Genomic DNA, 25,208 nt, shown 5'->3' with positions numbered 1-25,208 from the left:
CTTGAGGGCAAATGAAACAAAATTTGACCCCTGAAATCTATCAGGGCAACTTGCCAATTATCACTATTTTGTAAAAGACTTGCAGTTGATCCTTATTGAGTGAAATGATTATATTTGCTACTTCTTTTCTAAAAAGTTCCACACTTTTTTCCTCTTTTTATAATTAATTGTGCCACCGAGCTGGGATAAGATAAAACTATTTTTCTTGGAGTCACTGGTAGATGGAACCAATGGGCCTTTTTGTCACAAGCACCTTGTAGGTGTATGTTTTGTGGCAAGAATAATTTAATCTCATCTTTTGGTAATATTAATCCTAATTAACTGATCATTTAAAGTCTCATCTACTTTAACAAGAGCCGATTCTGTCTCATTAGTCAACTTTCTCTTAGAACTGGAATTAGGATCGCTTTTTAAGCAATCAAACAAAGGCTTTAAATCTGCAGTAGTCAGTTTTAAATGTAGGCGTATCCAATTAATGTCCCCTAATAATTTTTGGAAATCATTTAAAGTTAGTAAACAATCTCTCCGCAGCTTCAAAGGGGCATTATCAGTTTTTAAAACTTTTGGCAGACCTAAATATGAGAAGCAAGTAAAGAGGTGTTGCACAACATCTTTATAAGTTTCTCCAGTTATCGTTTTGTAACCTAAATCTGGTCTATAGCTTTTTAGATAACAAGCAACCATTTAATCTTTGCTTGAATACTTCCAGCAACGGGGAACTCACTACTCTTCAAGGTTTTAAACTCTCCCTCACCTTTTTCTCTACAGCATTCCCACCCTGCATACCACTTTCTCTAATCCTACCAACTCATTTTCAGTAGTATGTGTTGGCCAGGAGCTGGGTCAGTCTTTCCCAGAAATGTTAAGAGACGTCTGTTCCTGTGTCTAATAGCCCTGACATTTTATTTTCTTGAATTAAAAGATCTTTTAAAGGCCTTGGAGCTGTAATTTCCTGCACCCAAAAGGCTAGATCACTAGATCTAAACGCTCTGTGGCTCTTAGCTTGAGAAGTCAAATTTTTTCCTGTCTGATAAGGTAAAAGCAAAAACTGTGTTATTCTTTGACCTTTATTAATTTGCACAGTTTTGGTAGGCGGCGAGATCAAAACTTTAATTTCTCCAATATAATCAGAATCTACCACACCATACACCACCAAAATTTCTTGAAAAGAAAGCCAGCTACGCCCTAGCACAAGTCCTACAATGCCCTCAGGCAGGGGCCCAGCCACTCCCATTGGAATCGGGGCATGTGAGGGGTTAATATTGTTGCTAAATCCCCTTAGCCTGGGTGAGACCCCCCTGAGGGGGTTTTCTCCAAGGAGCACGCTCTGCATATTGTGCACGCAATCTATTTTAAAAGCTCCACTGTTCAAAAACTTTTTATCTTCCTCAGGCTTAGGCAACACTTTGAGAGGCTTTGGGGGCAAAGTGGGGAACTCTTGAGCCCTGAAAGGCGCAAACGGAGGTGGCGGCGATGGCCTTAAATCAGAAAGTGGTGGATAAGTTTTTGTGTTTTTTTTTTTTAAAGGTTTGCGCAGAGCGGGAGGGAGCTCGCCAGGGCACAAAGCAGAAAGTAGGCAGACTCTGGTTTTGGGGGGTAGATGCTCGAGAATTTCCAGGGGGACTCCTGAGGCTCGATCCCGCCTTTGCGTATGCCGAGCCTCCTTCCTCATGACCTTTGTCATGGGTGGAGCTCCTCACGCTGGCTCCCGGCAGTGATAGAATTCCAGTTGAGCTATTCCAGATCCTGAAAGATGATGCTGTGGAAAGTGCTGCACTCAATATGCAATATGCACTCAATATGCAATATGCCGGCTCCCGGCAGCCGACCCTACTTGGGCAGTGCCCCAAACCTCAGATTCCCTGTGGCGGACAGGCCGGCAGACTCCTCGGGCAACAGGGCGCTGCTGCGGTGCCCCCCAGAAAGGCCAGCTGGCAGCGCTGCAGAACGAGCCATCCAAGGCAAGGACCCCGCCGCCCCCTTCCCATCCCTGGTGGGCACCTTGTGAGGCACCTGCCCCCTCACACTGTGGTCCTGAGGTGGGTTTGGAACAAAGCACTGATAGATCGCTTTACATTTCCCCATTTTCCTTTTTCTGGCTAAGAGTTTGCTTTTAAGGCATGCTTTTTTTTCTTAACCAATTTTGATAATTTGTGGCCTACTGTGAGGCTCAGCATGGTACTAATTAGCACAGTTTTGAAATCGTCCTACGAGTAAATGGATACACATATCCATCAGCTTATAGTGAGAAGAATTCTCATTGGAAGTTTAAGTGCCTTTATCTTTTCACCTCATTCATGGCATGTATTTGTTCATACATGTCTGTGTTTTGAGCTTCTATATTGTTGAACAGTTAGTTTGGGCCAGACATGGTCAGAAGTAGGACTCCAACAGTGAATTAAAAACTGTGTGTGTTCTTTATCCACTGCTATGTAATGGATCACGGCAAACTTAGTGACTTCCCAGGGAGCAGCTCACAGTCCACAGTGCCTGTGCATTGTAGCAGGCGGGCCTGGTTCAGGGCCTCCTGAGGGCACAGACAGCCTGGATGGCAGGCTTTCAGACTCACCTGGCTGCTGGGGACAGGCCCAGGTCCCTGCTGGGTGGACCTCTTCATGGCCTGGCTTTCCTTGGAACACCCTCTGAGAGCAAGATTGTGGGGTGTAGCCCGGGGCCTTTCGCTCCCCAGTCTCGAAGCCACACACCTTCACTTCTGTTTGCGAGAGTGAGCTGCAAAGTCCTGCCTCGCTCAGGGCCTGAGCAGGAGTCGCCCCTTCTGCCTCTTGAAAGGAGGAGGATGGAAGAATTTGTGGACCCCTTTTTAAACCCGCGCAGCCTGTTGAACAGTAATGAGCAGGGAAAGGAGACCAGAGTGCCTGAGTTGTCCAAGGAGGAGGGGACGATCGTGTGTAAACAGGGTGGCCAGTGAGGTGACACCAGGAGGGTGACCTTGAACCAGAGACCCGGAGGCAGGAAGAGAAGTAGCCACTCGGAGATAGAAAAAGGGTCATGTCAACCAGCGGGGACAAGGGAGAGAGCGGGCCGCATCAGGGAGGAGCCTGGGCTCAGGCCTGAGCAGCTCGAGGCCAGAGCCTGTTTCCTGAGGTGAGGAGGGCTGCCGGGGCGGGGAGCTAAGAGCCGGGCCTCAGCCCTGTTGAGGTGGACGAGCCCATGGGATGTCCAGGGGACGTGTCAGGAGAGCAGCTGAGTGTTCCGGCCTGCATCCGGGAGAGGACTCACTCAGCTCAGGGTGGACTGAGGTCATGGGCATACAGATGGCATTTAAAGGTACGAGCACGGTAAAGTCACCAGGCGGGTGCTGGTGGAGAGAGATGGGGTGCAAGGGTAGAGCCGTGGGGTGCCCCACATTCCAAGGTTGAGAAGGGGTGCAAGGGACTGAGGAATAACCCCAGGGAGGGTGGGGCCTGGAGCCCAGGGAGAGACATGCTGGGGCAGGCGTGGGGGAGGGCAACAGGGGAGGGGGGTTTGGTAACGTGGGTTCCTAGAGCCCCCAGGGAGCTGCCCTGCAGGGCGGGGCACACTGCCTGCTGGCAGAGACTTGGAGACTGGGTGGGGAGGGGGACCGTAGAGGCTGCTCCCAGGGAGCTTTCAGAGACCCGCAGTGGGCGCTGCAGGGAGCCCTGGACGAGGAATCTGCTGGTTCCCCTTGGTTGATCAGAAGGCAAGAGAAGGGAGAGGACGTGCTGACTGGGCTGATGGGGGTGAACTCATAGGCAGCTGGTTCTCTGGAGTGGAGCAGGAATGATGGCAGGTGGTCCTGGAGCCAGTGATGGGGTGGCCCCGCCCTGGGGCGGGGTCGTGATGAAGACAGGAGGCGAGGGTACTGGCCATAGGGGACAGGGAGCCAACAAGCCAGCACCTCAAGGCTGCCCTTCGGTTGCTTTGAGGTCATGTCTGGGAAAAGAAGACAGGACCTGGGTTGAGATTGTGGCAGGGGGGAGATTTGCAGAGAGAAGGGTGTGAGGTGTGAGAATAGGAGGCCAGCACGGGGCACTGTGGGCACTGCCCTGTGTGCCTCTGATGACAGAGCCGCCCTTGTGGTTCGAGGGGCCGTCCCCCAGAACAGCCCGAGGGCCTGTGCCCTGAGAGGAGAGCCACAGTGGGGCTGGCCCTCCCATCCCCTGGCTGCCCCTGCTCGATCCTGTCTGTGGGTGTTCAGACCAGCCTGGGAAACGGAGGATGGCACTCTCCAGTGAACAAGGACCAGTGATGACCACTGAAGGGGACCCAGCGGCTACCGAGCTGAAGGGTTCTTTTTTCCTATTTTCCTCCAGCCTGGCTGATGGAGGCATGGATGTATTTTTGTAATTTATGGTTTCTGTCTCTGACTCCATCAGCACACCCGTGTGAAAAACCTCATAGGATTGCCTGCCGTCCACGATGAGACCTGAGTGTCACCAGGCCATATAGGAACTGGATTCTTGCCCTGCCCGTTTCTTCAGTCCTGCTCGCTTAAGAGATGGCAGTATCTCATGAGCATGGCACATTTATCCACAGTCAGGGCTTCCATGTAAAATTGGGTTCAGTTCCTGATAGACTTGAGCTGCCCTGAATGTCGCTGACGAGACCTGGTCCTCTCGTGCCCAGGTGCAGACCCCAAAGGAGCAGGACTGGGAGCACACGCAGCAAGCCAGCGTGCTGGCCGACGTGGCCCAGGCGTTCAAGAGTGACGTGGGCATGTCTGACGGTGAGGGCGACAGGGTCACCCTCTTCAGCTTGGCCACTCAACTGTCACCCAGCGGGCAGGCCGATGCCAAGACTCTGACTGTGTTGCTTCAGGAGCAGCTGGACGCCATCAACGAAGAGATCTGGTGGGTGATCGCGAACTCAGGTCCCCAGAAACTCGGTTTCTCTGAGGAGCTGTCTTCTCCTAGGGACACCTGAGTGTTCCATAGTAAGAAACCTGACCTCAGGTCTGCTTCAAGAATTTTCAGTTTTGAGATGGCCCTTGATTACAGAGCTCGGTCAGCCGGGGCGTTCTGTCCACGGTGTGGTGTCAGAACTCTGTGGGGGGGGGCATTGTGGGGTGTCCCCCCTCAGCTCTGAGCCCCAAGGTAGGTGAGGTGCCGAGGCGGTGTCCCCTGCGGCCCATGCACCTTCCTGTGTCCCTCAGAGCCCCCCACGTTCTGCTGAAAAGCCACCTGGTGAAAGCTGAGGTTTTGGGGTTGGCAAATTCCCACTCAGATCTGCCTTTTCCTTTTTAACTTAATGTAGTATGAAGATTGGCTTGTTGTAAGACAGTGGTCCAAGGACATGTGTTTGAGTTTTTCTCATCTCATCAGTATATTTAAGATGTTTTCTTTAGACACCGTCTTGGCAGTTATAACAATTTTCAAAATGGGATAGAATCCAAAGGCCCGCCTGGTGGTAAGCAGGGGGCCTTGGGTCTGGGTGCAGCTGGGTGGCTGGGGGCCCCGAGACCGCCTGATGCCACACCCGCACAGCTATGCCCGTGTCCCGAGTCCATGTTCAGAGTGGCCGCAGGCCGGTGACCCTGCACAGGACCAGACAGAGCGGCTGCTCAGACTGTTCTCGTCACGTCAGCCCAGGCCAAGGTTCCCGTTTCTGTCGGCCGAGCGTGGGGGCTGGGGGAAAGGCAGGGGGTGAATGGGACAGCCAGCAAACGCAGGTGGTGCCCCTGCCCGTTTGACGCCGAGACACACAGCTTTGTGGGCCGTGTTTGAGCACAGATGAGCTCAGAAAGATGGTCTTTCCACGTTCCCGCAGGAAATATGGAACGGTTATATATTATTTTTATTTTACAGCAAGTTGTCGGGTAAAAGTGATTTTTCCTTATGCGACAAGTTGACTTGATGTAAATGGTCAATTCTGTCCTTCAAATTGTTATCAACAGTGAAAAACTTTCCAGATGTATGAGTAGAAGTGAAGCTGGAGAGTTTACTTCCTGTAAGAATCTTGTATTTTAATTTGAAAATCATTTTATTCGCATAATCGTATATTTAAACTGCTATATAAAAACATCCACCACACATTAGGGGAGAAGAGCAGAAACTGTGAATTCTAGGTTAATGCAGCACATTGACATGAATCCAGAAACTCACACAAAGCTGGTGGAGAACTTCATCGAGTGATGCATTTGTATATATACAACCTTAAAAAAAAAAATGATCAACTCAGCACTTCATCTGGTCTGGAGACTTGTGTTTAGAAACTGCAGCTTGTTTGTGAATTGCTGTTTTGATTATACAGAGTTCCTGATTCCCAGTGGAAAAGACTTGAGGCACTGACGTGCATCTCTGCCCTGAGAGCAGCGGAGGCAAGGGTTGTCAACTTGAGGTTTCTCTTCACAGGAAAGAGAGTTGCCACCGGGGCCCCTTCAGAATGTTAGAGTAAATAAGTGAAATCAAGCGTGAATGATCAGGGCCAGTTTGTAAGACTCAAGGCTAAGTTATTCTAAGTTTGAGAATATTCAAAAGAGGAAAGGTAGAACCTTTTGGCTGAGATGTTAATTGAGCAACTGTTTCTGGAATTTGCTAATCATGACACAGAATGCCAGCCCAAATTTATTGTCCAGACAGGTTCCTCTGCTGACAGAGGCAGGTGACGCCTTTTATTCTATTTTAGGTTGATCGAAGAAGAGAAGGAGAACACGGAGCAGCGGGCCGAGGAGACTGAGAGCAGGGAGGGCAGGGGGAGCTTAGGCAGCCTCCGTCGTTTTAAATCAGTGAGCTCCCTCAACCTGCTTCCCACCTCCTCGCATGCTGGCTCCTGCCCGCCCCTGCCCAAGCCCAGAAGGAGGCAGCAGAGCCTGGCGCAGGAGGGAGACCAGCTGGGCATCATGACTCTGGTATGTGACTGCCTCCTCCCTGCCGCATCCCTCCCCCAGCATGCTGTTTTTTTGTTTGTTTTTTGTTTTTTCTCTTTATACCCAGAAGAAAATCAGGTACATTTGCTACGCTCAGAGGTCTAAAAGTTTTTAAACTGCCTCGTCTTTAATCATTCCACAATGGCACAGCGACAAATTAGTCTTGATATTTGGACCACCACTTAGCACGTCATCATGAACTCAGCCAGAGCCTGCCTCTGTAACGTTGGGCCTGGCCTTGTGCAGGGCACAGCAGCTGCAGGGAAGTTTCTGTTCTCAGGGAGCAGACAGCTTCGTGAAAGTAACCATAGGCAGCTCTCATGGCATGGGAAAGCCGTGCAGCAGATTTTCCACTGGGGATGCCTGGCTACAGGGTGCAGGGCATGCGGTGGGAACAAAACCAAGAATCTACACTGGTCTGCTTGCTGATGAACCTGGCCATGCACTCCGGCCAGCTCTGCATGTGAAACCAGGTTAAAAGCCCAGGGCCCCAGGGCCCCAGGGAAGACATCGGGCTGCCTCATTTTTCCGAGTCTAAAACTGGGATGACGACCTAGGGCTTTTGGTGACAAAGTGTGCAGCCCTAAAGCACATGTTCCAGCTTTCTTGCGTGTTTAGCTTAGGTGTTGTGAGTGCATTGCTGTTTACCCCATGAAATCACGTGTACAACACTCTGCTTTGTAACTGGACTTGTATTGTCTCTGTTTTCTGTTACCACCCATTTCATGTTAGCTGCATTGTTAGTCAGCTTATAATTAAATTAACCGTGAATCATTTTAGAGGCCTGTGAAGTGGTAACTAGTCCATTTTGTGGTCTTTTGACACTGTTTTTATAATTTGCATCATTGGCTAATTAGTTGATATTTAAAATTCTTTGACGATTTCTCTGTGGTTTCATGCTTGATTTCTTTCCGAATATTTATGAAAAGAACAGTTCTGTATGTTTTCCTTGCTGTTGGAGTTCTCTGACAGTGTGTCTGCTTTCATCATTGGTTTTGATTTCCTGTCTCATCCTGTTGTCTGCTTAGTCGTCGTCAATCCAGACCCCTCCCCCCAGCCCCGGAGGCTGTTGTTTACCCATCCATCTCCCCTCCCCCGTCCCCCCACTGCCTGTGGTCATAGCCATGCTGTGGTCCACAGCGTGAGTCCCCTTAGTCGGGTTTGTGCTTTGTCCTCATGTCTCATTAAATGGTGTTTTTCCCCCATAGCAGTAATTTGAATTGGTGTATCACTATGCAGTTACAGGAGAAGGCAATGGCAACCCACTCCAGTACTCTTGCCTGGAAAATCCCATGGACGGAGGAACCTGGTAGGCTGCAGTCCATGGGGTCACACAGAGTCGGACAGGACTGAAGGGACTTAGCAGCAGCAGCATGCAGTTATAAGCATAATGTAGATGGATCCTAAACTACATATTATGTGTAATTCATAAATGAGATTGTGCTTACATAAAGAAATGATCCTCTTAAGTGTAGAATTAATGGACTTTTAGCTATGCAAATGACACCACCCTTATGGCAGAAAGTGAAGAGGAACTAGAAAGCCTCTTGATGAAAGTGAAAAAGGAGAGTGAAACAGTTGGCTTAAAGCTCACCATTCAGAAAACTAAGATCATGGCATCTGGTTCCATCACTTCATGGGAAATAGATGGGGAAACAGTGTCAGACTTCATTTTTGCGGGCTCCAAAATCACGGCAGATGGTGATTGCAGCCATGAAATTAAAAAGACGCTTACTCCTTGGAAGGAAAGTTAATGACCAATCAAGATAGGGTATTAAAAAGCAGAGACATTACTTTGCCAACAAAGGTCCATCTAGTCAAGGCTATGGTTTTTCCAGTGGTCATGTATGGATATGAAAGTTGGGATGTGAAGAAAGCCGAGTGCCGAAGAATTGATGCTTTTGAGCTGTGGTGTTGCAGAAGACTCTTGAGAGTGAGTCCCTTGGACTGCAGGGAGATGCAACCAGTCCATTCTAAAGGAGATCAGTCCTGGGTGTTGATTGGAAGGACCGATGCTAAAGCTGAAACTCCAGTACTTTGGCCACCTCAAGTGAAGAGTTGACTCATTGGAAAAGACTCTGATGCTGGGAGGGATTGGGGGAAGGAGGAGAAGGGGATGACAGAGGATGAGATGGCTGGATGGCATCACCGACTCGATGGACATGAGTTTGGTTGAACTCCGAGAGTTGGTGATGGACAGGGGGGCCTGGTGTGCTGCGATTCATGGGGTCACAAAGAGTCGGACACGACAGAGCGACTGAACTGAACTGAACTGACACAATATCCTTTCTGTGTTGGTGCTTGTATTTAAGACTGTAAATCTCATCAGCTTTTGCACAGTTAATGTCTCTATTAGACTCGTTAAAAAAGTATCTTCTATGGTTAATAAAATGTAAAGACTGCACCTGCTATTATGCTAGCTTTCATTCTTACGTATTTTCACAGGGAACTTGCTTTAATGAATTTATTGTGAGAAGTTTTAAATCAAATTCTATGTCAGGATTTTACATTAATGTCCAAGAGGTGGTTAGATTTGTTCAACGTTAAACTAGGTATTATGGTAACTTCCTCATCAGTTAAATTACTAATTTAAAGTATAACATGTTTTTGATTAAGAGAAACTAACTTATAGAGAGATTTGGCTGAGAATAGACACCTGTTAAGGCCCTTTGTTGTACAGAATGCTGTGCTTTAATAAATCATGATGTTGTAATAGAATGGTATCTTCCTGAGTAATAATTTATAGTGTTCCTCTAGTAAATCTTGAATAGCTTATTTAACTTCTGTGGTCAAAAAAAAATGTTCTGCTTCCAGTCACATTTCTCTAAATCTTCATGTCACTTACATGTTTGCCATCATTTTTGCTTTACTGTATTTGCCTCTATGGATTCTTGAAATTTTAGCTTCAAAGTCGCAATGAATCTGGTTTCTCTTCATTTCTTTGCATGCATCTGTCAGCCTAGTGATTTAAGGAAGCAGCGTCAAAAGGTAAACTATTTAGTAATTTAGCAGGCCTTTGTTTCTCTGTGAAGTATTGAAGAGTCCTTATCGTTTAACGTGAATGAACACTGTGTGGTTATGTCCTGGTGAATAATTGACGGTTTAATGGAAGTGATGAAACTCACCCACCACTTAAAATGTGCTGATGGTTCTGTTGGAAATTGGTCATTCGTTGGGACAATTGTAACAGTGTGCCTTTCTCCCACTTGTTGGCCTTCTGATCATCTCATGCTTGTTTATAATAGACATAGTATTATTTATTATTTTTAAAATGTTCTTTACTTATGTTTTTGGCCATGCTGCACAGCTTATGGGATCTTAGTTCCCCAACCAGGGATCAGACCAGTGTCCCGGCAGTGAAAGTGCCAAGTCTTAACCTCTGGACCACCATGGAATTTCCACTTAGTGTTTTCTTATAAGAAATGACTGAATCAGAGCCATAGATGTTAGATTTGTGGGAAGCCAATTTAATGATGGTGGGTAGCAGTGTGCAGGAGACTCTGTGTGCCGGGCACGTGCTTTCCGAGTCTGTCATCTCATCCCCAGGTGAGGTCCAGTCTACTGCTATCCCCATTCAGCAGACATAGACACTGAGGCTTAGGGAGGCCGGGCACCCTGCCCAGGCTCTCACACCCAGCAGCATGGTGCAGACTGGTCTGATCAGAGCCTGGACACTTAAACATGGTGCCATCCAGCCACCTTTCCTCCAGAGGCTCTCGTGTCCATCACGGCATCCCTGATGGAGGGAGCATCAGGAGGGAGCTCGCTGCCTCTCCCCTCGGGTCACTTGGATGAGCCCCTGTTGTTGGAGTCCAGTGCCCCAAGGGCTGGCCTTCCTTGTCCCTCTCCTGCTCCCAGCCCGCTGGCCGAGCACTCCTGGGCCTTCCCGCAGGACTGGGGTGGCTGTGCTCCAGTTCAGGCGGCTCAGTGCCCGGGAGCCCTTCTGCTGGGCACATCAGACCAGCGCCGTCCCCCTGGGGTTGGTGACCTGGGTGTGCCGCTCGCCTGCTCTGTGGCCTGCTTTGCCCTCCTGTTAAGTGGACACGGTGCTGCCCATCCTGGCCACGTGGGCACCAGTGGTGTGGCTCCCATCCTGGGGGAGGGCAGCCAGGCTGTGGACCCAGAGGCCTTCCTCAGGAGGAGGCCCGGGGGAAGGGGCTGGCCAAAGTCCCTGACTTTGAGGCAGGTGTTTGTCTCCACTGAGTCCATAGTCAACCCAGGTGTGTCACTTCCCTGCTCTGTTCGTTGCTGTTTTCTGATTTTTATAAATGCTTATTTTAACTTGAATTTGAGATTGATCCCTGTTCAGTTCCATGTGGAAAATTTCTAGCCTTTGTAGCCTTCTGTTGTCTGAGGGTTCTTGTTAGAGCTCAGGGGAGGGAGCCCAGTTTATCCAGCTGCTGTTAAACGAGTTCAGCTGCATTTTGCACTGTCACTTTGTTGTCACCAAGCTCCCGTGGGACTGCACAGGGTCCGTATTCTTTACAGAATCCCACGAAAAAGGCACAGGTTAGTTGGTTAAAACAGCACACTCATTGTTTATAAAAATACATGCCATGCATGTCTCCTAAAACCTCCCCTGGCTTAACCACACACCCAGATGTATGAGTGAGACCTGTCTGGACCCTGATGGGTTAATCTGTCCCCACACTGTTGCCACCACTGTCTTTCCTGTCCTCACACCCAGGACCAGCAGAAAAGCTGGGAGTCCAGGAGAGATCATCTCTCTTTTTGTTTTTTTTTTAATTCGTTTGTTTTTTAGCTAAAAGATAATTGCTTTACAGAATTTTCTTTTCTGTCAAACCTCAACATGAATCAGCCATAGGTACCCATATATCTCCTCCCTTTTGAACCTCCCACCCCTCTAGGGTGATACAAGATCATCTCTTAGTGAAGACCAGGGGGTGCTTTATGGAAACCACTGTGAGCGAATGACACTCGAACTGCCTGTAAGTACTTCAGTGGGGAGCCCCGAGTCTGTATGTTACCGAGAAATATGATCCAGGCACATGGTGTTGGCGTGGAGGGGTTAGGTACCTTTTCTGTGTTTCTCTTGTTGTCATGGGTTCCAGTAACCTGCATCATCACTACAAATGATCTTGGGTGGTGGCACAAACTGTGTCTTTTTCTCCTTCAAACAGAAAGGTCTGGACGGCTTTGCTGAGAGGTTTCGTACTCTAGCTGTGGTGCTTCTGAGCAGCGTCTGGCGATGAGCACAGTCCTGTCATCAGGGCAGTTCATGCCATGCAGGGTCCACGGTGCCAGGGTCACTCTGCTGTCCTGCCCGGCAGGGCCATCTGGTCGCTGGATTCCAGAGAGGGCCGAGCCCGGCTGCAGGGAGGCTCCCAACCAGGGTCTCTGCACTCAGTCAGATGCTCTCGCTGCCCCATAGCCCTGCTTCTCTTGAACAAGACAGTCCTTTAAGATGGCATTAAGCTAGAACAAGGGGGTTTTTTGTACTTGGGGGAAAGCATAGCTAATAGATTTTCAAATAAGTTTCTGGTTATAATGTAACGCCTGTGTGATTGCCATTTTCAAAACAGTCTATTGTTAGCCAATTTGACACTTACCTCACTCCCTCAGCTGCCAGCTTTACGGGAAGAGGTAGGAGATGACAAGACCGCCATCAAATGTGAAACCTCGACCCCCGCCTCGCCGCAGTCCCTTCGGCTGAGCCGCCTGCATACGGGGGCGCTGCACACAGCCACCCACGAGGACCTCAGGGACGCCCACAAGTAAGCGGCCTGTGTGCGCGTCGTCAGTTTCAGGAGCCCTGCGCCTCTTGTCTTGAAGGAGTTGCAAGGATGATTTTAAAGGAATACCATTGGGTTCAGTGCCTGTATTTAGTGGTGAACTTCAGGTGCTGGGGAAGAAGAGCTCAGTGACCTCAGTGATTTTAGAAAACGTCCTTCTCTACAGATTGACTCCTGTGGGAGCTTTCTTCCTGATCTTGGTAGAGGTCTGCCCGGCCCGGGGCACGTTCCTGACAGTGACGGCCCTGTGCCTCTCAGGTTCGCTCTTGAGTGTCCCTCCTGTTTCCTCAGGGGTCTCCTCTCAGGAGACTCCGTCCCCTCCTGTGACTGACACTGTCCTCATTGAGACCACCACCTAAGCTCCCGTCCTGAGCCAGGCAGCACTCGATGGACGACACATGTGGTCACTTGGCCAGCTGACCTGCATGGTGACCGTTGCTCTCCTGCCATGGCCGGGGACAGTCACCCTGCAGGAGGTGGGGGGAACTGCCCAGAGCAGGGGAGGTTGCCTTCTGCTGGAGCGTTTTCACCTGCTGAGCAGCGACCCTGATGGAGGGTCGGAGTGCCCTCTGCACCAGCTGGCCTGGAGTCAAGCCCTCCTCAGGGGAGAGCTCAAGGCAGAGAATCTCAACTTCCTGGGGTGGTTCTCTGTGTCTCGGAGCCTGCATTGCTCGTGTGGAGTGTGTTTGGTGAAGGAGACTCCACTGCCTGCTGCGAGGTTGAGGCGCGGGTGTTGCTGGGTGCCTGTTTCTATCAGTAGCTCTTGTGGAGGGCTGTGTGTTTGCACGAGGGTGCCAGTTAAAGGTCCTTTTCTCTCCCTAAAGCTCGACAGGCTCTCAGGACAACCCCGGGAACAACCCCAGCAGCAGTACCAGCAGGCAGGACTCGCTGCACAAAGCCCCAAAGAAAAAGGGCATCAATCAAGTCCTCCATCAGCTGCTTGTTTCGCAAGAAGGAAAAGGGCCAGCTGAACACCCCAACAAGGAGGCATTAGGACCAGGTGGGTGCTTCACCGTTCAGAGGGAGGAGGGCCTGCAGGCATCTCCCTTCTGTGTCTCCCCTGTTGTCCCCACGAGGCTCCAGTCACTCACGCTGGGAGTCCTCCTGGGAGCAGGAGCGGAAGAGGGGTCTGTCTTCTCAATGAGTCTGAGATGATCAGATGAGTTAACAAGTGGATGGATGGATTGATTAGTGAGTGGTGGATGAATGAACAGATGGCTGGCTGGCTGGGTGGATGGACGGAGCATGGAATGAATAAAGCAGATGATTGTACTCCAATGCTAGAAACATATTGTACGAAATTGATTGAATAGGAGCTGGGCAATGATTGTTTCCTCCTAACAGTGACACGTGTTTGGAAACTGCCTAAGTGCTCATCAGTGAGGGGTGAAGTACAATCTGTGGACACCCCAAAAGGAATAGCCCGCCCTCCTTCCTGCCACCTTCCCCATCCCAGGAGCTCATCAGGGGTTCTGCCCATGCCCCCACCCCACCCCACAGCCATACAGGTCCTCCTGGGGTCCCCTCATCACACAGGGTTATCACTAGGCCCTCATCTCACTTGGCTTCATCTTCTTGAAGACAGGATATGTTCCTGCCTCTTCAGCCACAAATTTGTTGAGTCTTATTTGTGCTGGGTGTGGGATTTACAGGGGTAAGTAAAGCAGATGTGATCTGGAGCACAGTTAAGTGACAAGAGAGAAAAAGGAGCAGGTTATTAAATGCGATCCCTATTATTAATATATACAACGCTGCGATGGATGGTGCATTGATTATATACCAGATGCTGTGTGTGCCCCTTCCCAAGCAGGTGTTGCCCCCTCACAATTTACAGAGGAGGACATGGTGAACGGTCACACGGTCAGGGAGTGGTGAGGGCAGGTTCACACCCACGCAGCGGGACCAGGCATTTTGCCAAACCACAGCCACCTCTCTGGTGGATGCCACCGGAATGAGATGGTTCTATGGCATGATGATTCAATGGACGTAAGTTGGAGCAAATTCCAGGAGATAGTGAAGGACAGGAAAGCCTGGAGTGCTGCAGTCCACAGAGTGGCAAAGAGGGGGACACACCTGAGTAGCTGAACTAAAACCTGAGTGTGTGCTAACTTGCTTCAGTCGTGACTGACTCTGAGACCCCAGGGACTGTAGACCAGTAGCTCCTCTGTCCATGGGATTCTCCAGGCGAGAATACTGGAGTGGGTTGCCATTTCCTTCTCCAGGGGATCTTCCCGACCCAGGGATCAAACCCCAGTCTCCTGCGGGCGGATGCCTTGCCATCGAAACCAGGACACTGCTAATTCCCTAGGCAAAATACAAAGAAAAGAGCTCATGTTCTACCAAGTGGAAAGATGATTTAAGAAACAGAAGGTGTCCTTTGTTGGTATCTTTGAATCTTTCTTTAGATTTCGTTGATTTTTACTATTAAGCGTACTTGAACAAGGCAAGAGAGAAACCCCAGAACTGAAAAGCAATTGACTTTTTTGAAAGAAACCTGTGCAGGTTAAGCACTCTTCGTTTTTGAGAGATGGTGAAATGCAAAATCTTGATTCAACACATATGACTTTGGTGAACTTTATTTCAAATCTCCATGATGAACCCCTAAGGCGTCCAGGAAGAAAGGAGTAGAGCGGGAGACAAAAAGAGCAACCTTTCCCCTTGGCGCCATCCCAACCAGCTGCTTAGTTCCTTCATCTCATGGACTACCATCTGGGCTTATCTGGTTTGTCTGATTCTTGTTTCGGGGCCCGTTTCTAGTCACAAGGCTGTCAACAGTGGGGGAGGGTGGGGGGTGGGGGAAGCCCTTCTTTCCATTCCACATGAGACCCAGTGGACAATCCAGGCCCTGGCCACTGCATAGAGCGTGCAGCAACAATATCAACGGTGATGCTGGTTAACAACGCATATTCCTGGAATCCAGTCCGTTGGCTACTGAGTGTGTGCGGTGGTGGTCTGGAACCTATACCTGGAAGCTTTCTTGATGATTGCAAATGACACCAAAGTCCGAGGACGATGGAAGATCTTCACGTTTCTGCAAGAGCCACACACCTCCAGAAGGAACCGCAAGACTTGCCTGACATGGTCAAGGTCTAAGTATTGGACTACATGTCGGAAGGTCTCCACCTTTGCTATGGAAGTCAAACGATCTTTCTTGGAAATGAAAATGGATCACACTGAACGTTCACATTCTTCTAGAGCATTTGAAAAGCCCTAAACTGTAGAAATCTGCTGTACGAGTTCCTTGAAAGCAAGAACCCATACTGATGGATATGTCTTAATGCCTTAGATTGTGCCTTGAATATAGCGTACACATGAACCCAGGAAAGGAAAGAATGGAATCGCCAAATACACAAAGAGATCAAAAGTGCCGAGCCAAGTGACACCTTGAGGCTTCCAAGAACTTTTCTGTCTTTCACACACTAAGTAAATCCTGAGCACCTACGATGAGCTGGGAGGCATGTAATAAGTTTCTGGAACTAGAAGGCGGAGAGAAGCAGACACAGAGTTCCTGCTTTCACTGAGACGAATCTAATGATACATCAGAGGCAGATCCTTGGAGAACTTGTCGAGGGGCCTCTACCCTCACCAAAACCTGGGTGTCAGGGAAGGCTTTTCAGAGTAACCATTGCGTTGAGGTCCATAGGTGGAACCTACGTAAACCAGGGTTGAGATGCAGGAAGAATTTCAGGCAGGGAAAACAGCATCCTGGAAGTCTAGGTGACCAGGGAAACTTAGGACGTTCAAGAAATGAAAATGCCCTATGGGATGGAAGCCAAAGAGTGCAGAGGGCATTCCAGGGAAAAGACATCCGAGAAGAACGTGAGGAGCAGGCATGAAGGGAATTGGTCGTATCTTCAATATGATGGGAAAATACAAGAGCCGTTGGAGCAGGATGGTGACAGAATTGCATCTGCATTTCCAAACGGTCATCTTGCTCCACGTCACTAATGATTGGAGAGACTCAACTCCAAACGCCAAGGAGGGACCACTTCGCCCGAGTCCGATTGGGCCTCATTGCAATGTCTGTCCATAGCAGATGCTGGAGAAGCTGTGGAGCAAAGGGAACTCTCCTCCACGCTGAGTAGGAATGGGAGTTGGTACAGCCGGGATGGAAAAGAGTATGGAGGTTCGCGAAGGAACTAAAAGTAGAAGTAGCCTATGGTTCAGCAGTCCCACTCCCAGGCATAGATCCACCCCCAGTACAAGCCAACAAGCCAGATGCCCCGTTTGGGCACATCGATCTGTGCGCGCGCTCGCATGCGCATGCGCGATCGCCTGCGAGGCTGGGGGTGGGGCGGGGGCTGGGGCTCTGGCTGGAGTCGGTGCAAGCCCCGGGATTGCCTGAGGCAAGCCAAAGGAGCCCCAGAGGGAGACGGGACGGCCGGTCGTCTGGTTTCCTGAAAGCCGAATGCGAATGCGGAGGGGCTCGCGGGCCGCGGGGAGGCAACCCAGGTCTGCAGCGGGAGTCGGGGCCCCGGCCACCCACTCACTCCCCCCGCCCCGGGAGGGGCTGGGGCTGCGGGGGTGGCGGGGGGGCGAGGGGGGTGTGGGTCCAAGAATTGGGACGCGGGGCGGGGGCTAAAGGACCTCTTCTGGTAGGCAAAAAAGCCTCCAGCACCCGGAATTCCCAGGTGGTCTCCCATCCAAGATAACTGAACAGGCCCGACCCTGCTTAGCTTCCGAGATCAGACGAGATCGGGCGCCTTCAGGCCGGTAGGGCCGGAGACGGGCGCGGTAGCCGCGGGGCGCCCTAAGAGCCTTGCGCTTCGCCTCCCTTTCGCTCTGACCTGCAGGTCGGGCCAACGGGCCGCCCCTCTCCTCGGGGGGCCGTGCTGTACTTGAGCCGCACGACCCGCGACCGCACTCCAGCCTGCTGACGCCGGCCCGGCCCCCGAACACCGCCAACACCAGACCAGCAACCGCCTGGCCGGGCCCGGGGGCCCGATGGGCTTCCAGGACCCCCCAGTGACCGGGAGGGCGTGCGTGCGTGCGCGCGGGGCCTGGGGGGTGGGCTGAGGGGTGCGGAGGTCTCGGCGCCCTCCCACCCCCGGCCACTCCAGACCCGGCCGCGCTGGCTGAGCGGGGCCTCCCCCCCCCATCCCCTTCGCTGCTCAGGGCCGCGCGACGCCGGAGCTGTCGGTCTTCGGGGCCCGCCGCCTCCCGATCCCCGCGGCCCGGGGGCCTCTGAACCTCCTGCGGGCCTAGGCTCAGCGAATCTTGAGCGCCCAACTTGCCCGGCACCTGCCCGCTGCCCAAACCCACCGGGAGCCACGGAGGCGCGGTCGACCGGAGCGCCTCAGCCCCGCCCCTTTGCCCTACCGAGGCGCCCCCCTTGTCCCCACGCCGCCCGCCAAGCACCCGACCTTCCTGAGAGAGCAGACGAACCACAGGCAGGCACACAGACAGACAGACACACACACACACACACACACACACAGGAGTGTGGTCTTTGGAAATACTTCTGTTCGTAGTTGCTGGGTTGAGCCCAACTCTTATAGGACCCATGGAGTGCGGCCCATCAGGCTCCTCTGTCCGTGGCATTTCCCAGGCGAGAATACTGGAGTGGGTTGCCATTACCTTCTCCAGGGGATCTTCCCGACCCAGGGATCAAACCCGAGTCTCCTGCGGGCGGATGCCTTGCCATCTGAACCAGCACATTGCGAATTCCCTAGGCAAAATACAAAGAAAAGAGCTCGTGTGCTACTAAGTGGAAAGATGATTGAAGAAACAGAAGGTGTCCTTTGTTGGTATCTTGGAATCTTTCTTTAGTTTTCGTTGATTTTTACTCTTAAGGCTACTTGAACAAGGCAAGAGAGAAACCCCAGAACTGAAAAGCAATTGACTTTTTTGAAAGAAACCTGTGCAGGTTAAGCACTCTTCGTTTTTGAGAGATGGTGAAATGCAAAATCTTGATTCAACACATATGACTTTGGTGAACCTTATTTCAAATCTCCATGATGAACCCCTAAGGCGTCCAGGAAGAAAGGAGTAGAGCGGGAGACAAAAAGAGCAACCTTTCCCCTTGGCGCCATCCCAACCAGCTGCTTAGTTCCTTCATCTCATGGACTACCATCTGGGCTTATCTGGTTTGTCTGATTCTTGTTTCGGGGCCCATTTCTAGTCACAAGGCTGTCAAGAGTGGGGGGTGGGGTGGGGGGTGGGGGAAGCCCTTCTTTCCATTCCACATGAGACCCAGTGGACAATCCAGGCCCTGGCCACTGCATAGAGCGTGCAGCAACAATATCAACGGTGATGCTGGTTAACAACGCATATTCCTGGAATCCACTCCGTTGGCTACTGAGTGTGTGCGGTGGTGGTCTGGAACCTATACCTGGAAGCTTTCTTGATGATTGCAAATGACACCAAAGTCCGAGGACGATGGAAGATCTTCACGTTTCTGCAAGAGCCACACACCTCCAGAAGGAACCGCAAGACTTGCCTGACATGGTCAAGGTCTAAGTATTGGACTACACGTCGGAAGGTCTCCACCTTTGCTATGGAAGTCAAACGATCTTTCTTGGAAATGAAAATGGATCACACTGAACGTTCACATTCTTCTAGAGCATTTGAAAAGCCCTAAACTGTAGAAATCTGCTGTACGAGTTCCTTGAAAGCAAGAACCCATACTGATGGATATGTCTTAATGCCTTAGATTGTGCCTTGAATATAGCGTACACATGAACCCAGGAAAGGAAAGAATGGAATCGCCAAATACACAAAGAGATCAAAAGTGCCGAGCCAAGTGACACCTTGAGGCTTCCAAGAACTTTTCTGTCTTTCACACACTAAGTAAATCCTGAGCACCTACGATGAGCTGGGAGGCATGTAATAAGTTTCTGGAACTAGAAGGCGGAGAGAAGCAGACACAGAGTTCCTGCTTTCACTGAGACGAATCTAATGATACATCACAGGCAGATCCTTGGAGAACTTGTCGAGGGGCCTCTACCCTCACCAAAACCTGGGTGTCAGGGAAGGCTTTTCAGAGTAACCATTGCGTTGAGGTCCATAGGTGGAACCTACGTAAACCAGGGTTGAGATGCAGGAAGAATTTCAGGCAGGGAAAACAGCATCCTGGAAGTCTAGGTGACCAGGGAAACTTAGGACGTTCAAGAAATGAAAATGCCCTATGGGATGGAAGCCAAAGAGTGCAGAGGGCATTCCAGGGAAAAGACATCCGAGAAGAACGTGAGGAGCAGGCATGAAGGGAATTGGTCGTATCTTCAATATGATGGGAAAATACAAGAGCCGTTGGAGCAGGATGGTGACAGAATTGCATCTGCATTTCCAAACGGTCATCTTGCTCCACGTCACTAATGATTGGAGAGACTCAACTCCAAACGCCAAGGAGGGACCACTTCGCCCGAGTCCGATTGGGCCTCATTGCAATGTCTGTCCATAGCAGATGCTGGAGAAGCTGTGGAGCAAAGGGAACTCTCCTCCACGCTGAGTAGGAATGGGAGTTGGTACAGCCGGGATGGAAAAGAGTATGGAGGTTCGCGAAGGAACTAAAAGTAGAAGTAGCCTATGGTTCAGCAGTCCCACTCCCAGGCATAGATCCACCCCCAGTACAAGCCAACAAGCTAGATGCCCCGTTTGGGCACATCGATCTGTGCGCGCGCTCGCATGCGCATGCGCGATCGCCTGCGAGGCTGGGGGTGGGGCGGGGGCTGGGGCTCTGGCTGGAGTCGGTGCAAGCCCCGGGATTGCCTGAGGCAAGCCAAAGGAGCCCCAGAGGGAGACGGGACGGCCGGTCGTCTGGTTTCCTGAAAGCCGAATGCGAATGCGGAGGGGCTCGCGGGCCGCGGGGAGGCAACCCAGGTCTGCAGCGGGAGTCGGGGCCCCGGCCACCCACTCACTCCCCCCGCCCCGGGAGGGGCTGGGGCTGCGGGGGTGGCGGGGGGGCGAGGGGGGTGTGGGTCCAAGAATTGGGACGCGGGGCGGGGGCTAAAGGACCTCTTCTGGTAGGCAAAAAAGCCTCCAGCACCCGGAATTCCCAGGTGGTCTCCCATCCAAGATAACTGAACAGGCCCGACCCTGCTTAGCTTCCGAGATCAGACGAGATCGGGCGCCTTCAGGCCGGTAGGGCCGGAGACGGGCGCGGTAGCCGCGGGGCGCCCTAAGAGCCTTGCGCTTCGCCTCCCTTTCGCTCTGACCTGCAGGTCGGGCCAACGGGCCGCCCCTCTCCTCGGGGGGCCGTGCTGTACTTGAGCCGCACGACCCGCGACCGCACTCCAGCCTGCTGACGCCGGCCCGGCCCCCGAACACCGCCAACACCAGACCAGCAACCGCCTGGCCGGGCCCGGGGGCCCGATGGGCTTCCAGGACCCCCCAGTGACCGGGAGGGCGTGCGTGCGTGCGCGCGGGGCCTGGGGGGTGGGCTGAGGGGTGCGGAGGTCTCGGCGCCCTCCCACCCCCGGCCACTCCAGACCCGGCCGCGCTGGCTGAGCGGGGCCTCCCCCCCCCATCCCCTTCGCTGCTCAGGGCCGCGCGACGCCGGAGCTGTCGGTCTTCGGGGCCCGCCGCCTCCCGATCCCCGCGGCCCGGGGGCCTCTGAACCTCCTGCGGGCCTAGGCTCAGCGAATCTTGAGCGCCCAACTTGCCCGGCACCTGCCCGCTGCCCAAACCCACCGGGAGCCACGGAGGCGCGGTCGACCGGAGCGCCTCAGCCCCGCCCCTTTGCCCTACCGAGGCGCCCCCCTTGTCCCCACGCCGCCCGCCAAGCACCCGACCTTCCTGAGAGAGCAGACGAACCACAGGCAGGCACACAGACAGACAGACACACACACACACACACACACACACAGGAGTGTGGTCTTTGGAAATACTTCTGTTCGTAGTTGCTGGGTTGAGCCCAACTCTTATAGGACCCATGGAGTGCGGCCCATCAGGCTCCTCTGTCCGTGGCATTTCCCAGGCGAGAATACTGGAGTGGGTTGCCATTACCTTCTCCAGGGGATCTTCCCGACCCAGGGATCAAACCCGAGTCTCCTGCGGGCGGATGCCTTGCCATCTGAACCAGCACATTGCGAATTCCCTAGGCAAAATACAAAGAAAAGAGCTCGTGTGCTACTAAGTGGAAAGATGATTGAAGAAACAGAAGGTGTCCTTTGTTGGTATCTTGGAATCTTTCTTTAGTTTTCGTTGATTTTTACTCTTAAGGCTACTTGAACAAGGCAAGAGAGAAACCCCAGAACTGAAAAGCAATTGACTTTTTTGAAAGAAACCTGTGCAGGTTAAGCACTCTTCGTTTTTGAGAGATGGTGAAATGCAAAATCTTGATTCAACACATATGACTTTGGTGAACCTTATTTCAAATCTCCATGATGAACCCCTAAGGCGTCCAGGAAGAAAGGAGTAGAGCGGGAGACAAAAAGAGCAACCTTTCCCCTTGGCGCCATCCCAACCAGCTGCTTAGTTCCTTCATCTCATGGACTACCATCTGGGCTTATCTGGTTTGTCTGATTCTTGTTTCGGGGCCCGTTTCTAGTCACAAGGCTGTCAAGAGTGGGGGGTGGGGTGGGGGGTGGGGGAAGCCCTTCTTTCCATTCCACATGAGACCCAGTGGACAATCCAGGCCCTGGCCACTGCATAGAGCGTGCAGCAACAATATCAACGGTGATGCTGGTTAACAACGCATATTCCTGGAATCCACTCCGTTGGCTACTGAGTGTGTGCGGTGGTGGTCTGGAACCTATACCTGGAAGCTTTCTTGATGATTGCAAATGACACCAAAGTCCGAGGACGATGGAAGATCTTCACGTTTCTGCAAGAGCCACACACCTCCAGAAGGAACCGCAAGACTTGCCTGACATGGTCAAGGTCTAAGTATTGGACTACACGTCGGAAGGTCTCCACCTTTGCTATGGAAGTCAAACGATCTTTCTTGGAAATGAAAATGGATCACACTGAACGTTCACATTCTTCTAGAGCATTTGAAAAGCCCTAAACTGTAGAAATCTGCTGTACGAGTTCCTTGAAAGCAAGAACCCATACTGATGGATATGTCTTAATGCCTTAGATTGTGCCTTGAATATAGCGTACACATGAACCCAGGAAAGGAAAGAATGGAATCGCCAAATACACAAAGAGATCAAAAGTGCCGAGCCAAGTGACACCTTGAGGCTTCCAAGAACTTTTCTGTCTTTCACACACTAAGTAAATCCTGAGCACCTACGATGAGCTGGGAGGCATGTAATAAGTTTCTGGAACTAGAAGGCGGAGAGAAGCAGACACAGAGTTCCTGCTTTCACTGAGACGAATCTAATGATACATCACAGGCAGATCCTTGGAGAACTTGTCGAGGGGCCTCTACCCTCACCAAAACCTGGGTGTCAGGGAAGGCTTTTCAGAGTAACCATTGCGTTGAGGTCCATAGGTGGAACCTACGTAAACCAGGGTTGAGATGCAGGAAGAATTTCAGGCAGGGAAAACAGCATCCTGGAAGTCTAGGTGACCAGGGAAACTTAGGACGTTCAAGAAATGAAAATGCCCTATGGGATGGAAGCCAAAGAGTGCAGAGGGCATTCCAGGGAAAAGACATCCGAGAAGAACGTGAGGAGCAGGCATGAAGGGAATTGGTCGTATCTTCAATATGATGGGAAAATACAAGAGCCGTTGGAGCAGGATGGTGACAGAATTGCATCTGCATTTCCAAACGGTCATCTTGCTCCACGTCACTAATGATTGGAGAGACTCAACTCCAAACGCCAAGGAGGGACCACTTCGCCCGAGTCCGATTGGGCCTCATTGCAATGTCTGTCCATAGCAGATGCTGGAGAAGCTGTGGAGCAAAGGGAACTCTCCTCCACGCTGAGTAGGAATGGGAGTTGGTACAGCCGGGATGGAAAAGAGTATGGAGGTTCGCGAAGGAACTAAAAGTAGAAGTAGCCTATGGTTCAGCAGTCCCACTCCCAGGCATAGATCCACCCCCAGTACAAGCCAACAAGCTAGATGCCCCGTTTGGGCACATCGATCTGTGCGCGCGCTCGCATGCGCATGCGCGATCGCCTGCGAGGCTGGGGGTGGGGCGGGGGCTGGGGCTCTGGCTGGAGTCGGTGCAAGCCCCGGGATTGCCTGAGGCAAGCCAAAGGAGCCCCAGAGGGAGACGGGACGGCCGGTCGTCTGGTTTCCTGAAAGCCGAATGCGAATGCGGAGGGGCTCGCGGGCCGCGGGGAGGCAACCCAGGTCTGCAGCGGGAGTCGGGGCCCCGGCCACCCACTCACTCCCCCCGCCCCGGGAGGGGCTGGGGCTGCGGGGGTGGCGGGGGGGCGAGGGGGGTGTGGGTCCAAGAATTGGGACGCGGGGCGGGGGCTAAAGGACCTCTTCTGGTAGGCAAAAAAGCCTCCAGCACCCGGAATTCCCAGGTGGTCTCCCATCCAAGATAACTGAACAGGCCCGACCCTGCTTAGCTTCCGAGATCAGACGAGATCGGGCGCCTTCAGGCCGGTAGGGCCGGAGACGGGCGCGGTAGCCGCGGGGCGCCCTAAGAGCCTTGCGCTTCGCCTCCCTTTCGCTCTGACCTGCAGGTCGGGCCAACGGGCCGCCCCTCTCCTCGGGGGGCCGTGCTGTACTTGAGCCGCACGACCCGCGACCGCACTCCAGCCTGCTGACGCCGGCCCGGCCCCCGAACACCGCCAACACCAGACCAGCAACCGCCTGGCCGGGCCCGGGGGCCCGATGGGCTTCCAGGACCCCCCAGTGACCGGGAGGGCGTGCGTGCGTGCGCGCGGGGCCTGGGGGGTGGGCTGAGGGGTGCGGAGGTCTCGGCGCCCTCCCACCCCCGGCCACTCCAGACCCGGCCGCGCTGGCTGAGCGGGGCCTCCCCCCCCCATCCCCTTCGCTGCTCAGGGCCGCGCGACGCCGGAGCTGTCGGTCTTCGGGGCCCGCCGCCTCCCGATCCCCGCGGCCCGGGGGCCTCTGAACCTCCTGCGGGCCTAGGCTCAGCGAATCTTGAGCGCCCAACTTGCCCGGCACCTGCCCGCTGCCCAAACCCACCGGGAGCCACGGAGGCGCGGTCGACCGGAGCGCCTCAGCCCCGCCCCTTTGCCCTACCGAGGCGCCCCCCTTGTCCCCACGCCGCCCGCCAAGCACCCGACCTTCCTGAGAGAGCAGACGAACCACAGGCAGGCACACAGACAGACAGACACACACACACACACACACACACACAGGAGTGTGGTCTTTGGAAATACTTCTGTTCGTAGTTGCTGGGTTGAGCCCAACTCTTATAGGACCCATGGAGTGCGGCCCATCAGGCTCCTCTGTCCGTGGCATTTCCCAGGCGAGAATACTGGAGTGGGTTGCCATTACCTTCTCCAGGGGATCTTCCCGACCCAGGGATCAAACCCGAGTCTCCTGCGGGCGGATGCCTTGCCATCTGAACCAGCACATTGCGAATTCCCTAGGCAAAATACAAAGAAAAGAGCTCGTGTGCTACTAAGTGGAAAGATGATTGAAGAAACAGAAGGTGTCCTTTGTTGGTATCTTGGAATCTTTCTTTAGTTTTCGTTGATTTTTACTCTTAAGGCTACTTGAACAAGGCAAGAGAGAAACCCCAGAACTGAAAAGCAATTGACTTTTTTGAAAGAAACCTGTGCAGGTTAAGCACT

The 25,208-nt window shown here is 52.5% G+C and overlaps 1 protein-coding gene and 3 pseudogenes across 1 annotated transcript; 1 reads left to right on the top strand and 3 right to left on the bottom strand.

Annotated features, from left to right (window-relative positions):
- The first annotated feature begins 1,473 nt into the window (after positions 1-1,473).
- On the top strand, positions 1,474-14,845 carry LOC129633348 (liprin-alpha-1-like). Its single transcript, XM_055555280.1, has 7 exons — positions 1,474-1,491; positions 1,923-2,039; positions 4,609-4,832; positions 6,607-6,829; positions 11,716-11,796; positions 12,431-12,582; positions 13,425-14,845. Exons 1-7 carry the CDS (start codon positions 1,474-1,476, stop codon positions 13,753-13,755), a joined length of 1,146 nt encoding a protein of 381 aa, XP_055411255.1. The 3' UTR covers positions 13,756-14,845.
- Positions 14,846-17,206: 2,361 nt separating this feature from the next.
- LOC129633450 (uncharacterized) lies at positions 17,207-17,327 on the bottom strand (annotated as a pseudogene).
- A 3,245-nt stretch (positions 17,328-20,572) lies between these two features.
- On the bottom strand, positions 20,573-20,693 carry LOC129633447 (uncharacterized; annotated as a pseudogene).
- Positions 20,694-23,938: 3,245 nt separating this feature from the next.
- Positions 23,939-24,059, bottom strand: LOC129633446 (uncharacterized; annotated as a pseudogene).
- Positions 24,060-25,208: the final 1,149 nt, after the last annotated feature.

The sequence above is a fragment of the Bubalus kerabau genome, chromosome 18, assembly GCF_029407905.1.
Source record: "Bubalus kerabau isolate K-KA32 ecotype Philippines breed swamp buffalo chromosome 18, PCC_UOA_SB_1v2, whole genome shotgun sequence".
NCBI classification, from domain to species: domain Eukaryota; kingdom Metazoa; phylum Chordata; class Mammalia; order Artiodactyla; family Bovidae; genus Bubalus; species Bubalus kerabau.
The sequence above is the reverse complement of the archived record's forward strand: the minus strand, read 5'-3'. Positions and strand labels throughout refer to the sequence as shown.

Excerpts from the sequence above, each read along its gene's own strand:
- LOC129633348 (XM_055555280.1), top strand. Across the intron at positions 2,040-4,608 it reads CCTCACACTGTGGTCCTGAG|GTGCAGACCCCAAAGGAGCA; the intron begins GTGGGTTTGGAA and ends TCTCGTGCCCAG. Across the intron at positions 11,797-12,430 it reads GAATGACACTCGAACTGCCT|CTGCCAGCTTTACGGGAAGA; the intron begins GTAAGTACTTCA and ends TCACTCCCTCAG.